The sequence below is a fragment of the Branchiostoma lanceolatum genome, chromosome 15 (genome assembly GCF_035083965.1).
Source record: "Branchiostoma lanceolatum isolate klBraLanc5 chromosome 15, klBraLanc5.hap2, whole genome shotgun sequence".
Classification (NCBI taxonomy): Eukaryota; Metazoa; Chordata; class Leptocardii; order Amphioxiformes; family Branchiostomatidae; genus Branchiostoma; species Branchiostoma lanceolatum.
Genome location: NC_089736.1, coordinates 7,060,191 through 7,077,588, shown reverse-complemented (window position 1 = coordinate 7,077,588; position 17,398 = coordinate 7,060,191). Strand labels below are relative to the sequence as shown.

The 17,398-nt window shown below is 40.8% G+C and overlaps 1 protein-coding gene across 5 annotated transcripts in view; it reads right to left on the bottom strand.

Moving 5' to 3' along the window:
• The window catches only part of LOC136420924 (retinoic acid receptor alpha-like), a 141,521-nt gene that overhangs the window by 6,727 nt on the left and 117,396 nt on the right, over positions 1-17,398 (bottom strand). For 3 of the 5 annotated variants that reach the window (XM_066408054.1, XM_066408055.1, XM_066408052.1), the window contains 3 exons: positions 13,144-13,200; positions 658-794; positions 28-184 (listed from right to left, as the gene is read on the bottom strand). In XM_066408054.1, coding sequence (XP_066264151.1) covers positions 28-184; positions 658-794; positions 13,144-13,200 — 351 coding nt within the window. The remainder of the gene's footprint in view (positions 1-27; positions 185-657; positions 795-13,143; positions 13,201-17,398) is intronic. The other 2 variants (XM_066408056.1, XM_066408053.1) reach the window with 1 other exon arrangement.

Sequence of the window (17,398 nt, the reverse complement as noted above, 5' to 3'; positions counted from 1 at the left end):
ACTCGTCAGAAAAGAAAAAAGACTCACATTTGTCATACTTACATTCTTTGGACATGCCGACGTCGAAGCATTTTTTCAACCTGCAGAACTGGCATCTGTTGCGTGTGACTTTGTTTATAACACAGTTCTTATCCCGGTGGCAGACGTACTGCATGTTTTTCTGAATACTCCGCCTAAAGAAACCCTGCGGAAAAATTATGGGAAAGAAATGGTTATCATCTTTCTCAAAATTTCTATTGTTTATATTTCATCAACTTGAAAGAATTGAAGAAAGGAAATACTGCATACTGCAATATGTCTCCAGAAAAATCAAAGCAAAAAGAGATAGAAGTATTTCATTTCTAATCTCAGTGACATGCTATGGTTGAGACCACCTTGCATTGCCACCCTGTCCTGCTAGGAGGCGCTGCTGTACCACGCTTACAGAAGCAAAGCTGTGACCCTTTACCAAACAATGCAACCTGCACAACTTACTCATGTAAAAAGCAAGGAAAAGAAAGTAACCATTTTGCCTGTTGATTACTTATCATTATTCAAGTCTTTGTATTCAAACTCCAAGAAAACTTGCTTTAAAAGCTTTACATCTAAGGAAATAAATATGTTGAGAGAGTCGCGTTCAAATCAGAACATTTCTAAAAAAGTTACAGCCTCACTAACCTTACAGCCCTCGCACGACGCGACCCCGTAGTGGTAGCCAGACGACTTGTCGCTGCAGACAAAACAAGGTTTGTAGACTCTGGGTGGGGGAGGGGGGGACGGAGGGCTGGCCTCCATCTCCTCAGAACTGGACTGGTCTGAAAAAAACAACACAAGACTCTTTAAAATCTTATACAGAACGCAATTGATAAGTATACAAAGGATGGCACAAATCTTTATGTACAGTTTGTATGTAGAAACAGCAGCTTCCATGGATTTCAGAGAAGAAACATGACAACTTTGTCTAATGATTTTTGAAACGGTTATCTATGAAACTTGCTTGTGCTGCAGGTGTCATGTACAAATATACCTGCCATAGGGTTCCAAGTCTTCAGTTGATTTTGAGTTGGTATATCTTTAGTTAGCAATTGTACTTTTCACAATGTTTCAATCTGGAGAAAGGTTCTTTATTTGATAAAATGTGGTCTCCTTCAATTTATCGCTGAAACTTTTCACAAACCTTTCCTTAGTTCTATCATCAAACTACAATTGCTCTCGGACTGACTTGAACAGTTTAATTGGCTTTATTTTGAAAAGTGGGTTAGCTGTTAAACTTATGTGACATATACAGTCGTACTTGATCCACAGCCCACACATGCAACAGATCTTAAAAAACACCACGCAACTTCTGGGCACAACTTCTGGGTGGCGGGAAAGCCTGGACGTTTATGAGCGACATTTTATATCCTGCAAACGGGCACATAAAAACTCAGGAATGCGTCATGTTTCCTTTCCAAACACAGGAGATGGGCAGACAGGCTCCTGCCAACTTTTCATCACCTAAGAGGTCGCGACCCACAGACTCTTCCCCTTTTCTTCAAGATGCAGGTATCAGTGGACAAGACGTTACTCTAAGAATGTCTTATTATAAGAAATGCTTACGTAAATCTAGTATACAGACACTACTGAACTTACTCTGCCATTTGGACTTATTGTGATTGTACTATATGTTGCTCTTAGAAGATTGGGCGAGTACTTTCTTTAGGGACACAGAGATGGAAAACAATTTGTTATGTCTAATAGGGATGATATTACACCAAAAACATACACAAAACGCTAACAAACTGGCCCCCCTCCCACCATAAACCTGGGACTGAAAACAACCTAAGTGCAATATGGTCTCACTTTAGTACCCCAACTGTTGTGCCAGGAAAGCTGGCATGTTTTCTGTCTAAATAGCCTGGCTCTCTTCACCTCTGCTAAACACCACCAAGAGGATCATAAGGAAGAGTCTTTCCAAACAACAAGGCCGCTCCGAAAACAGCCTACAGGTCCAGGTACTGATCTACAGCAAAGCTTTTAGTTTTATGAGTTTGGATAGGATTTTATGGGCTGGAGTCTATTTTCAGCCAGGTTGCTGGCTTAGTCTACCATACTTCATCTGCGGTACATGACAAATGGTGTGAAGACAGTTCAATATGTGTGCCAGAGAAGCAATTCAGATACACGCAGCAGAAATGTTTTTTCAGGATCGCACAGAAAGCATTGATCGTCAGGTCTTTTAGCATTATCGAGTCCACTTGTCTTCAACAAATAAAATAGATGAGAGAGGGGCAAAGTTTGCTCCGTAACGCTGAGATCTTAACTTTAAGGACATCTTACTTATTGTACTTAGCCTTCTTATCGCTACTAATTGCTTACTTTTGGGTTACCTTGGTAGATAAGGCCCATGGGGGGCAAACTGGCATATTTGCTGACCTCACATTTTAGTATCTAGCACTGTTTGACTGCCATCTAGGATGACCTCCAGTCCGTATATCTAAGTCAATGGTAAATCTAAAACTGTTTCTTTAGATCTTTGATGAGTGGCTATTTTCAACCTTTCCATACTTACTGACATTACTGTCACAACAGGATTCCGTTCGCGATGCTTTTTAACGCCTATAACCGAGCCACGCAGTAAAACATAACGTGCACATAAAAAGGGTTGAACAATAGATATCGCCAAAGTCTGTTCCCTCGTAAAGTTCCCGGTGACTTTTAGGCGAGCCCCAGATATCAAAGAAAGCCCTTGTTCATCTTGTTCGTTGCGTGACACTTGGGCAAGTTAATTGGCATAGAAACTGCTGCTTTTAGTGTTGCCCGAGGGCTGGACTATCAGAGTGGCCCTCTGTGTCTGGACTTTAATGGTGAGGAGATAAATACCTTGTGGTACATGGGGCATGGACACAATGTGGTTTGTTTTAACCAAAATACATAAATCTGCCATTCAACACTGCATTCTGATAAACACTTAAATAAAACTCACCCAAAAAAGAGCACCAGTTCAAACGAAACTACGTCCTTTTTGACTTTCGTAACACTTTTGATATCATAACCTTAAGTGCTTTTCTTTATTTGCTCTTCAACTGGGTCTGTATTTGTGCTAAGAAAATAGTGAGATAACACAAAACAATTAAAGACTCTGTGTGATAAGATAGGTAACTCAAGTCAGATTTAGGTTAACCTGGTGACCTTTTGTTGACCCCTTCACTTATCCGAACAATTTCAGTTGAGCCAGGTTTTCTCAAGTTAGGAATGACTCTCAATGCACAAACTTGTTAATACCCCAAAATACACAGATATTAAGTTTCTTACTTTGAACAAACTTATTGGCCAGAGATGCCCACTAAACTTTGTCCTGGTGACCTTTCGGTGACCCCTTCTCTCACACCAATAAAATGACATCAAGGCAAAATGAGATACATTCTACATTGTGACACATTTATGACTAAGCGTATCCTTTGCAAAACACACCTGTTTGATCACAGTGATATGTACCACAGTAATAAATAACCTGGAGACTTGTTTTTTTGTTGCTTAGTAGTCAGAAAAGCCAATGTCACCGTTGCACCTCCCTTCTTATATGGGACCTGTATGCCCTTTTATGTAGAGCGTAATCAGCCACTTAAATTCAATGTCATTCATAGCCTGACCGCTCAAATTCATACCTAGAGCGTGATCAGTGCATTCTACGTATAGTGTAATTGGTGCCTGAATTTAGTGTAAAGTTAAGTCAACCTGCCAAACTTGATGTAATACATGTAGCTATTACCTTTCTGAATTTAGCATAGAGCATTGAAGGTACCGGTAGCCTCTCCTTACATATCTCCACCCTAGCATAAGCTCATCTCCTATCTAGTCACCTGTATAAGGTCTATAGACAAACTTAGATTAAAGGAAGTGTATGCAAGAGTGGATAGTCCCTCAGCTCAGCCTTGAAAAGGATAAAATGTTTCCCAGTTTAATATCAATGGATTCAGATTGTTTCATTTTTTTTGCCCAGTCTTTCCAGCTTACCCTACCTCTACAAGTTCATCTAAAAATGAAAATGATCAAAGATCTCTGCAAACACCTGCTTGGATGTCACAAAGGTGCAGTACTGAGGCACAAGGTGCTACAGTTGGGAGGTGGGGCAGTAGAGGACACTGGTGACCCTTCCTTGAACCCATCCTTACATTGTTACAAACAGGTCGTAACTTTAAGACAATTGATAAGGAGCCTGACCTGAATTTCTCAGGCACAAATACGTAAGACGAACAGAAATCTATCTAATAGATTTTGAGATGTATACATTTTGTAGATTAAGATTACATGTAATTTTATCAAAAGCTTTCAACCTTTTATACTTTATACTCAAATGATTGTCGCAATGATAGAGAGAACACATTGAACAAAGACTACACTGTCTGCCCACTTGACAGGACAGAGTTTAGAATTTATACCTTTACAATAAACAGACCTGCTTGAGACCATAAAATATAGAACTGCCCATACCACACTGGTCTGGACTCTCCCAGCTGACCCTTGAGTGACCACTTGTAACAGAAGTTGACCACCTCCCAGTAACCCTGACTGCAGAAATCCTTTTCTTTTGCAAACGTTTGAGATAAAACTCCCTTGTTGGAGGTACAAACCCTTATCCATCTCTGTAGCCAGTTCAAAAGAGCAGAGCTCGGAATGATCAGTCAACTACACAGTAGGACTGGACAGAAATTGAGCACTTTGGCTTCGCTGACCTCACAAACACCCTCTCCACTGAATTCAGCTAAAAAAAAAAACTTACAACGTTTTAATATGTTCTACATGTATCATATACAATGTAGAATATATGACAGTAACTAACTGTTATGTCTTCTTGAGTAACAATTCTACGAGTATTGAAAGGGGTGTGTGACCTTTGTATGACCCCTAGGCACCATACATTTTCACTGGGTGTTCTTATGTTCCAACTTGTACTAATTGTAAATATGCACTTTTCGTATATATTTGCCTTATCTGTACTTCTTGTGTCATAAGTATTTTTGAAAGTTTTGAGAAGTCTAGTAGTGCAACATGGATGAAACTCCAGTAATGCACAAAACCTGTTTGCTCCAATCAAAACAGAACGTAAATAATTTATTCTTCTGTACAGCTGCAAGAGTTAAGTCAGATACTCAAACAGCTGCATACCTCCTGCCACGTAAAGTCTGAATTCTTCCTATTTCTTAAATCCACCTGCAAGACGTGCGGATAACCTCCCGGCGAACCCTGCGAGGTGTGGGAACTATTTGGGGTGACCTTCTATGAACCAGCGAACTTTTGACCCCGCGGTGCTTACTCGCAGGACTTCAGCCCCTCTCCGGGAGGCGCCGACCACCCCACCCCCTCCCCTCGTAAAATAATCTGTCAGAATTGCACCTTATTGTCTCCACGGCTATAATCAGGCAAGATGAAAGAGCTGGAACCCGGCGTAATGAGAGGATCATAGCTTTATGGTGGTGCCCGTTCCCTTGTGTGCTCTTCTGATGACATAACTGCACAGACAAATCTTTCATAACAAGGTCGGATTGAGCTGCCTTCACTTCCAATTAAAGAGGCAGCTCATATCTCATCATATTCATGCATGAAATGATTTTTCTTCACAGTATATACATTGTTCTATTGATAATTTCTACTGTTAGTCATAGACTAGATTAGTTCTCTATATTTGTTAATTGTTCAACTCTTATGTGCCTAAGTTGCCATACATTGTACAGGTTACAATTGTCGCGCAATTAAGTTCTTCTATCTTGTTTTCTGAGAAAAATCTGGGACTCTTTGTCTATGCAATAATGACTATCATAACTCTAAGACTTACTTAACCTTTTCGCTACACTTAATCACAAAATATTCTCAGATCTCCATACATGCTGATTTTTCCACATGCAGCATTATTTGAAAAACGACAATTTACTCTTAGAGTGAAACAGTCAAGAAGAGCATGTAATAGATGCAACAATAATTTTAGGTCTCAAATGGATTATAATCAAGTTCTTCTTGTTAGAGTCTCTAGCTAAGTGAATATAATCAAGACTAAATACCAGCCTGAGGTGTGGCTTATTTATAAATCTTAAGTTAAACCGTAAGAAATTACCTAACAAGTCGCAATATTAGTGTAGGGATAATAACATGGCTCTCCTTTGGTAATTCTTGGCTCGGCTTCAAAAGTTCTTCACATCTTTACCATTCTGTAAGGTTTGTTTTATGTGTACATTACGCAGCTATGGAAACGTGACCTAAATATCACGAGAGCCGTTTACGCAAAGAGAGCGATGTTATACAAGCCCGCTCCACTGGACGCAAGTCGGCGAACAATAGCCTCCCGTTCTGACACAGGCTATTCCAAGACCCAGGCCACAAAGCCAGTTTTGTCCCAGAAATGGCCGGGGCTTTCTCAGCTTGTGTAAAGGCAATTGGTGAGTATTCAGCACAGTAACAGCAGCCATAAAACACTCTTGCCTTGCCTGAGCCAGTTTACGGGAAAGTTAAGCATTAAGCACTAATTGGATACTACCGGTACTATACAAAATCCTAGCCTATGAATCGTAGAATTCGGCAGAAAAAGGAATAATTAGCCAGTAGAGTCAGTCCACAGTGAAGATCACATTTCGCCTGCAAGTGAAACCCTGGCGTAGTTAGTCTGGAAGAGACTAACAAAATCCCAAGTTGAAGTGAAAAGGTTTTGTATCTTATGAAAAATAGATTTTTATAAGTGTCATGTCATGAAGTTCAGATATTTTGGACGGATGGAGGGAAATTTTTGTCCATCCAAACAAGCAAATTTCCTTCATTGGACGGATGGAGGGGCAGGTCCTGGAGACAGCCCTGCTTCAACATGAATTATCACATGCAAGATTTTAACAAGTGGTTTGTGTTTAAAACATTGAAAGAGCAAAATCAACAACCTGTGTGACAAATCTACTGGAAGCAGAGTACCGAGCACAGAGGCAGAACAATGCATTTTCACAACTACATAAGTGTGTACTGTGTATGAAGAATAAAGAACAGTTTAAAGTCGGGGACACACATTTGGTGCTCGAAAAAAGATTTTATGACTGTAGATCTATGCTCACTGTCCATCCGGTAGAATATGCCCCCACGAATTCATTTCTGCCTCTTTTTTGAACTATTTGTTTTCCTTTATTCGTGTAGAACTTGAGTCTCTCTTTTCCTGAAACTTTTCTCATCAAAATTCCACTGTAATCCCTCCAAAAAAGAAGATAAAATTGGAAGCCCAAGGAGGTCTCTAATCCATCATCCTCTGTCTTCCATGGTCCAGTGTCCCTGTCTGAGGAATGCCCAACCCTTTGATACTTGCTATAGAGGGTAGGACAGATGTTGGCTGTGTCTACAGCACTGTCAGAGTGGGAAGATGGATCAGGCATACAGCAGAGCTGAACTATACTCCGATAATCCCTGATACATACAAACATCTGCAACTCCATAGAAATCTTACTTCGACCGTTCCAATGCCTTTATCTCTGGGCAAAGTCGGTAAAGCCACCGCCTTTTATACAAAATTCCAACTTCGACAAACCAAAGAGTGTTCTATGCTTTAATGATAAGGCATTTGCTGTAAGCAAGCTGTGAATCTGTCTCTGATTACAGAGACTGCTGTTTTGGGTTTAATTATTTGGTTTCATTGTAAAGCCAAAGCTGTCATTGTCCGCAACAATACGCCATCCTTTTTGAATGGTGACCTGTATCGTTTTTCTTAAAGTCGCTGTATTTCTTATTCTGGATGCTAGTCCTGCCAAGGAACAAAATAAGGCATGAATGCAGACGACTCAAACCATAGACCCCAACCCCATAATCTTAAGATTAGCTAGCTTTTCCAAATCACTAACAGGCAACACCCAGATGTGCCAATAACAGCCACATGGCACAAATTCTCAGGTCTAACCTACCACCAAAAAGTGCTGGAAGGAAGCCATCAGAGTAGTAAGGCCACTCCAGTTCATTCTTGAAGGTTCAGGCTTCATATTAAAAGTTAATAAGAATATACAGAACAGTCCTTTCTCAGATTGGACATGGAGCCAAGGCTGTGTGTTTGAGGAGAGCCGCACCTTGAGCATGTTAAAGAACCCACCACACTGACATGTATCAAAAAGAGTAGGGGTCCATCCCGGTGTACTGCTGTGGATGTGTAGGGAAACTAGCACAGGGAAAAAGTTGGAAAAACACAGTGGCTATCATTGTTTTCAGCAATCAAATCAGTATCAAAATGTATGCCTTGCTTTCATGCTTTTATGTGTCACACGTTTCTGTCTCCATTGACATGTGTGTATGTGTCCTACGTGACTTCATTCACGATATAGTGACCCTGTGCATCTCAGTAACTCTTCCATAAATGAACCAAACAGAACACACTGTATATAAGATGACACAATTGGGTCTATCGTTTATCAACATTTACTTTAGACATTAACAGAAAAGAAGGCCTTGATACACATTGGAAGTAAAGCAAGCTTTGTGTCTTTCAACAAGTACTTTAATGAGGTGGGTTCCCCCGGGCCCTTCTGTCTGCAGGGCTTAATATGCACCTGGCCAATATAACACCTTCAAACCTAAGGAGCCACAGTTTAAAAGAAACTAGAGTTTCAAAAAAAAGCAAAATGTTCTTCTTGCTTACCCGTTTCAATAGTTAGGTGAGAATCCCTTTCTATACTAAATCTTATGTGTGTGTTTGAGAGAACCTCGTTTGTTGGTCCTCGGATTAAAAAAAAAAAAAATACTGGAAGGGAAATATTTACCTGGTGACACAAAGTTGCAGGGAATGAATGAAGTCAGAATCAGATGCAAGTTTTTCTTACAAGACCTCTCTTCTCATTTTCATCTATTGCTGGACCTTTACTTCATTAAAATTTCCCTGAACCAAGAAAATAAATTGGTGTGGCCAAAAGCTGCCTTTCAATCCCTGCTGATATAGTCCGAACATATGGCAGGGCTCTACTACAGGGTCTCTACTACTCCCACAAGGTACAGTGTGTATACTAACATGAGATGTCTTAATTAGTGCAGAGTGCATGGCTTCAGTAATACAGGATTTCATCGGCATTGTAGAGGAATAAATGGAACATAGCCATAATCTCTGCGTTTGGCTTCAGTTGTTTTCTGGATTCTCATGGACGATTTTTGTTGAGAGAGACTCAAAGTAAATGAGTGAGTGAGTGAGTGAGTGAGTGAGTGAGTGAGTGAGTGAGTGAGTGAGCAAGAGAGTGAGCAACGGAGTAAGTAAGGGAAGAAGCAAGTGAGCGAGTGTGCATGAGAGAGAGAGATCGAGAGAAAGAGAGAGAGAAATGAGTAAATAGTACAGTCAAACCTGCCTATAGCGGTCACTCAAGGGACTGGCCAAAATCGACCGTTATGGACAGGTGGCCGCTCTATAGAAACGGTTGATTTTGACCACGAGCAATAAGTGCCACACTGAGAAACATTTATTCACAAAACTATACATGTACAGTGTACAGTCAAACTTGGTCTACCGACCACTTCCACAAGACGACGATCGCCGCTCAGATGACTGCTTTCGGCCGGTCTCGATTTTTCCACAAGCATATTATTAAAGTCCAAGTCGATCCGCCCCCAAACCGGAGCACATGCGACTTAAAATGTTGCCGAAGACAACCATGTCATTTCCAATTGCGCGGCGACATTATTTATCGGCAAAAAATTGCGGAAGATCACGGTAAGATCAGCCTGTTTGGGTTGGATTCCTTGACGGCGGGGGAAAAACAAAATGGCGCCTGAGGTCATTGGGATAGTCTACTGTAATGTAGGTGTGGGTTATGATTTTACTCTACGTTCAAATAGTACAATATGTAAACTTATTTCGTCAAAGAAATTCTTTGAATGAAGAGAACACATAAACAAAGAATTGATTACTTTAAAACCTTTTTGTAGAGGATAAAAGGCGTCTGTACCTCCTTGGTATAATTTATAACAAACTGCTCGCCCATGCTACTACTAGTGAAGTAACCCAAGTAAACAAAGCGTCGGCAACATGTTACCGCGCGCAAGAGGCGTCTTAGCGGTTTTGGAAATTCAAAACCCTCACCAGGGGCAAAATAAAACCATAGGCAACATTTTCATGGGTAACACTGCTATAAAAAAAGTATAATGACAATATTTTTCGGCCGAGATTTGAAAGAAATCTTGCGGCGACCATGCGCCGGGACCGTTATCGGCAGTGTTTCCAGACCCGCGGGACCGAAAACCGTGTGGCCGCGACCGCGTTGGACAGTGACCGCTATATACGAATTCTTAATGCTTACGTCAATGGGAAAAATCCAAGGGACCGACAAAAAGTGACCACTATGGGCAGGTGGCCGCTATGCAAAGGTGACCGCTAATACAGGTTTGACTGTAATTATATTACAGTGAAAAATAAGATGCTTTTTCCACATGACCAAATAAGGCTTTATTAAGTACAGCACACACGACATCAACTCGACTCTGGTCAGAAGTACAGACAACATTCTCCCAAGGTTAACACAAAACAAAACGTTAACTTGAGCGTGCCCCCATCACACCTGTTCCTTGTCAGAACACAAGAATGTAGCCCACATGTCTGAACCACCGCTCAGGCCACCCCCTAATGAGTACTGGTAAAGATGGGGGAACGTCTGAGAGATGTAGACTGTCAAGTTGAAACAGTTGCAGGGCAAAGTAGCTCAGACACTGCCAGTCTCAGCCTGGGGGTGAACACATTACTGAAGTTCTAAAGGGGAAATGTTCATTACTCTTTTTGGAGTAACCTCTTTACCATGAAATTAAGTAAAACATCGCCAAATTGTTAAATCTTTCTTCTGCCCACCTTCGCCCTTGTTCAACTTAAAAACATGGTGACCACTTCATTTTTCCCTTACCCCAAAATCTAGAGCTCTAGCAAATTGTAATTGTTGGAAACTACACCAAGTACTGTAGGAACATACTAGCTAGACGCTTGTAGCTAGATGTGTAAAGATTAGGTGTGACAGGTCGTTCGGTATAATATAACCAGCTGTTGCCACGCTGAGTGCCTGCAAAGCAAAGCTGATGTGATACGCCAAAGGGCGGTTATACCTTGATAAAACCTCCTTGGCTATACCTGTTACCAGCTATACTGATACAGAATGTAATTCTGGAAGCACTACAACATGTACAATTCATGGTTGCAGATTTCAATCATTACAAAATCCAGTACATATGCAGGGACGACCTTGCTACAAAGAATTCATTACATCTCTAATTTGATGATGACCCCTGAATCACGCTGTTTTGATTTTGTTGCCCCAGAAAGCTAACATTTACCCCCTTGATCATTAAGGGTGGTCCTAATAAATTTCAATCAGAATCCCATTGGATTGAAATAGATTGATTTTCAATCAAATTGCATTCTAACCAGGTCTAATGAGGTTGGTGACCAGCCGTTGGCCTTTAGCCTACATGAGGGTCTGCATGCCCTTTTCCATAAGGTATAGGCAAGATATTCTAATTTCCCATGCTGTATAGGGAAAGCTATTCTATCCCCGTAATTCGTAGCGAGGTAGCAAAATTTCGTAGCGAGGGAGAGAGGAAGAGAGAGAGAGAGAGAGAGAGAGAGAGAGAGAGAGAGAGAGAGAGAGAGAGAGAGAGAAGAAGAAGAGAGAAAGACTGTTCACTGACTATGGCTTATTAAAACAAAAAGTCACGGAATCCACTTTGGAATGTTTATTTCTCTTCAGTAAAGCTGCCCAAAGAGCCAACAAAGCAACAGTGGCTCAAACCTCATGGAATTCAGCAAAATGTCTCACAGATTTAGCAAAACAACAGCACCGTAATTAAAAGGGTGTACGAAATTGGGTCAAACTCTGCATAATTATTGCATGACTCAGTAACGAACGACCGCATCCTCAATCATGTCAATTTTGTCCAATTAACCCTGATGGAATAACGAATGGATGATGTAACTGAATTCCATGGTAGGTGATTTTCTAAACAAGCATTAGACAGATGAATCAATATACAGGTTCCTGTAATACATAAACAACCTTTACTGTCTTGTACTACCAGGATATCACAGGATATCAAAGGTTGCTTTTCGTATTTCTCACATTAGCAATATCTTACATGGTCTGTAACGGGTACCGGTATCATTCAAATCAAATAGAGTGATATTTTATGAAAGTCGCCAAAATAAAATTACAAAGAGATGATCCCCAAAAACTTTCAAAGGAGCTACATTTTTGTTGTAAAGTTTGAGACTAGTAACTAAGCGAGGACATCTCTCGAATCTAAGTCATTTCGTCAGCATGTTTCTTCTCTACATATCCATAGTATCCAACCCTAAGTACTCCGTTCTTTAGAACACTTTTGGATAGTCCATCAAACGATTCTTCTCTTTCTTGTAATATCAGTTCTGATGATATTTCCCATAAATTCTGGATAATCAAAGGACCTCCTGCTGAAAATAAGCATCTCCGTTGCATTCGGGTTGCTATTTTGTATTTTATGGCGTTCCGTAACTACCTAGTCGGACGGCTAAGGTGTGAATACGAATTCAGCATATTCCAACCTTTATTGGCCTAAAGTAGGGGATAGGAGCTAGTACTTATTATACACTCAGTAGGGAGGCTCAGTAATTGTCTAAAGCCGACAAAGCTGAAAAATGCTCCAAGCAGTGTCAAAATTAGTCAAAATTCCTATCATTTGTCATTTAGTGACAGGGAATGGATTGTAAGTGCTCAAAAACCGGCACTGACGCATGTTTTTATACAACTCACAAAACCTTTTTGTGTGAAAGATACTTACGTCAGCTCAATTTAACAAAGTGGCTGTTTAGAGTCAGGAAACAACTTAAAAGTTGATATAACGTCATGTGCCGTAGTTGCAAATCGTTAGAGCGCCCTGCACTAGGGAGGCACAGAAAAAGTATAAAGGGAGGAGTGGTCCGATCTCTCTCTTGAGAAAGACAAATGAGTCGAAACCGGTCGAATTCCTTCTTAGTGCTGTCATTGTCCCAGCGCTACGAATGACATCATGTACCAGAGGCATAGTTGCAAATCGGAGGTTCACCTTAACTTTTTTTACACAAAGTCTCTGAACAACATATGAAAGTTTCTTCTTTGTGTAAGAGAAATTAATTTCTTAAGTTTCAAAGGTTTGTTTGTTTCTTGTTTTTTTGTGGTTAAAATTACAGGCACTGACCTGTGATACACCGGTCACTCTGGTGATTGGAGGAGCGCTGGTCGTCCCAACTGTCCCCTGCAGAAAAAAGGAAGAAAAAGTTTGATCGTTAAAAATATGTTAAACATATCACAATAGACACAGTTTCACTAGCAGTGAAGTACACATATACATCTTAGTGGAGATACGCCATCCAAAGATGGAAAAACTTGATTCACTGAATCCTACACCAAACTAATTTATTATTCAATACACCCAACATGTGAAAAGTATTCAAGGAGGGAGTGAGGTGTGTAGCCCATCAGAGGGTATACCTATGCTTCAATATTTCCGAATTTAAACCTTATTTGTCCAAAGCTGACAGTTTGGACAACTCTTCCCCTTACTAGGGTTACAAGGCCAAGTTCTAATTGGCCTAGTACTGTAAATCATCAAATGTTCACAGCTATTTTCACACCAACTTCTCCATCTCAAATTCAAGACACTACAACTATGCGTTTGCACTGCTTCAATACCGAATTGTACTAATTCAAAATACCGTGGAAACCTTGTTTCCTTCCATCTTGGAAATAAAACTGACACAAAAGCAACTGAATTTAGAATACATTCTAAGTGATTTGTCACATCAAAATGCTCTTCTCTCATCCTCACTCCTCTTGCTGAAGCTAAACCAGCTGCAGTGATCCCTTCCGTGCACGTTTTTGTCCGCAATTGGCTCTACCCCAGGCCTTCTTCAATCCAACAGTAGCCACAATCATGGAGGTTGACAGGGTCTACAGTATCTGGCAGTTAGAAATTTATTACAGCCAAATTGGTACTGAAGCTCCTTGGCCACCTCTTGACCTTCCCCTTGAAAGTTGACCCTGCTGGGTTCCATGGTGGGGGTAGAGGTCAGCGGATGGAAAACAGAAGCAGGGGAAGTTGTTCTAACAACATGGGGAGAGGGGCACTGTGGGTAGTGACCTTGCCCTGTGGTGATGCTTCATGTGGGCATCGGGAGGGGGGCTGAACCACATCCACTGGGGGAGAGCCCTATGTTCCGAAGGCCCTTGGGTTGGGGCTAGGGCCAGGGGTCTCGGAACATTGGGGCCTTAGAAAATAAGGTGTGTTGGAACGTAGGCACATAGGGCTAGGCACATAGAGCTATCGGAACATCGGACTGTCAGAACATAGGACTGTAACCGTCTCTTCAGAGTAGTGAAATGTGACAAGTGGAATTGTGACTCCTATTTGTAGAATGATATCAATATATGAACGGTTTGATCCAGTATTAGAAGCATTTCCAAACCTGAGGTATTCCCTATTTTCTGAGCGTTTCAAGCATGATCCTAATGTTTTCTTGAGGAATAAAACTTGAAATAAATCCTGCAAACACTTCGCCTTTTACGGTGTCTTGGCCAATGGATACTGTCTTTGTAGGCATAGCAATGATTTTGCTACTCTCTCGGCGTTGCTGGGGAGTGGAGAGTAGATTTTTCCTTCAGAACATCAGTTTGGACTCCATGTTGGAGATAATTACAACAGAAGAGACAGGGCAAAAATGGTCTCTGTAGACAGATCAAAGAGCAGACAGACAAAACTAGCTATCACGGCTCCCATCTTAATTCCCCTTAATCCAAACTGGAGGCAAATTCAGTACCACCTTTTGTCACCTGTTCATTCAACCTGCAACTTATCCTTCCGAAATCACTTCTTCATTTCCGGAATACCTTACTGCAGCACTACTCTGTCAAACATTCTTAAATCTGAGTGTTCAATTCAGTGAAGAGCTAATTGATATATCCTGAGATCGATGAAAGTTGGAACGGATATCAGGTAAAATCTGATATCTTCTGAAGTCCTGATAAAGATTCAGTGTGAAGATATGCAAATGGGGCTTTTAATGATAAGGTTTCTTTAGTTGCCTGATATGATCCTAAAACAGATGGTGCATCTTCCTGACAGACAATTCTGTCGAATTAAGGATTGACCACTAGATACTATGGTGGTGTCCGTCTGTCAGTTTGACAAGGTACTATGGAGATCGGTGGTCTGGAGAAGAACTTCAATACATTGTATTGCTGCAGTGTATATAGCTTTATAGTTTATTCAAGCTTGAGATAGCTTATATATATAGTTATAAGGTACCTCAATGGATAAAATCTGCACTTCTGGCGTATCGGAAAAATGGAAGATACATGTAAATGTGTAGAAGAATTACAGAATAGAACTACTGACATTACTTTTGTAATTAGAAACTAATTTTTTTTTCAATATAAAAGAGACAATAAACTGGAGAGTGAGCTTATTGAATATGAGTGTGTGTGTCACAAACAAGAGGGTTGCTTTGTTTCAAGTCAATTCTACATACACTTATTGAAATATCCCATTGGCCAAGCCAAAAAGTATAGCAGCAATGTAATATGTTGTAAGAACTTTGCGACTTGTCTAGTCAACTCTACCACCCGCCCAACAAGTCCTGAACTGTCCCTAGTCATTGCAAATCATGTGATAAGAGGTCAATGCCCCCGGGACCCCTGGTATTTCAACATCTCCCCACACCTACTCTTCTCCTTCTCAAGGACTGCTGAAGAGGGTGGGCTGAGCACTTGTTTATCTGACTAAAACGTAGGACCTTTTTAAAGGCAAAGTAAAAAGAACACTTCATGAAATCCCACCCTCTGGACTGTCCCTGGGGATTGACCATTGATGATTAAGGAAGGAGAGGACATTATGCAGACCTTGATACTATCTACGCATTTTGCAGCAGAACTTTGTAACTCGGAATGTATATCTTTTTGCAAAGCACTATCTGCCATCATGCAATTGTGCATTGTTTTGCTCTATCTTTGGTGGCAAAACTAAAAAAATTCAGATTTATTTTCAACAACTGCCCCCCTCCCCACACACAGAAAAAAAGGCCTGTCTTTTACAAAATGAAGGTTGTTATCAGATGTAAGGATTCCAGCTGTCTGGCTAAGATCACCTGTCCCCCACCAGAAAACCTGACAGTCTGGGTGCCACTGGAACCACGCATCTTTCATATCATACCATGGAGTTTCCTCACTTAAGCTATCTTCACAGAATGGCTTTGTTGATATGCTTAGCCACAGAAAATGTTGCCTAAATTAGAATGTACTTGAGGAAAACAAAGATATGTAGAGAGGCACTTGAAGTTCTGTGGGTGGCACATGGCATTGCCGTTTGTTTCAGAGAACAAACAGGTAAACTCTAGCCTGGATGCCAGACCCCCAAACTCTAAAATATCTACACGATAGATATTCTAGAGTTTGGGGGTCTGGCATCCAGGCTAGGTAAACTCGAGATGTCAGTCTAAATCAAACTTCTGTCTGAACCTCACAACCAGTAGTGCTGCCTGGTTTGTATAAAACTATTTGTCAACAGTTTGACCTTGGAACTTTGAAAGACCCTGAGCTGTTTCTAGGGCTGTTTCCGTAGTCACCTTACAAAGTTGACCTTGTTCTGAAGCCATTTTTCTGGCATCCAAGACAAGATTTTTGGCATTTCGAACACTGTCAGGTCAATCTGCACAACAGAGCACTTTTCAAAACCTGTCTAATTTAGGCCCCTTTACCCCTCACCAGTCTAAACAGGGCCCAAGTTGATGGACACAAGCACACAACTATAGCAAACATACTCACTGTTCTGTGTTTGCATAGAATAATAAATTAGGGCTTTAGCATTAACACTGCACTAATAGTCTTATATAGAGCTCAAATTGGCCCTGGTTAATATTCACAATACCAATATATAGCATACTACTATACACTAATACAGTATATACAAAATAACAAGTTTTCTTGTATTCTATAAACTGTCTAAATGCACTTGTTCATAAAATAGCTCAAAAACTGATTATACTTTTCAAGACACGTAATGTAGTGGCTGCACGCCTCTTTTACATGATTAACTGTGTAACACAAGAAGTGTTCATTTATTGATTCCTGGATGATTCCTAAAGAAGATCACCAAACATCGGCCATGTTTGAGGATGTGTCCGTCACCTGACAGAGCTGACAGATAGATGCTACTGGAACACAAACCACTTGATGCCATGCCAAGTTTGAATGGCCGGGCCATAGATTCCGACAAATGAAGACATATGGTGAAATATGGCGCGAGAAGGGCAGGTATAGACTACCCCGTCCATCATCTATCGATAACGTACACATCAACGCCAACTCTACCGTACTTCGTCCTGATGAATTTCGCTTTACGGAGAGCTTACTAAATTTGTGGATGATTATAGTTATGGGGCTAAATGACGACTGAATAA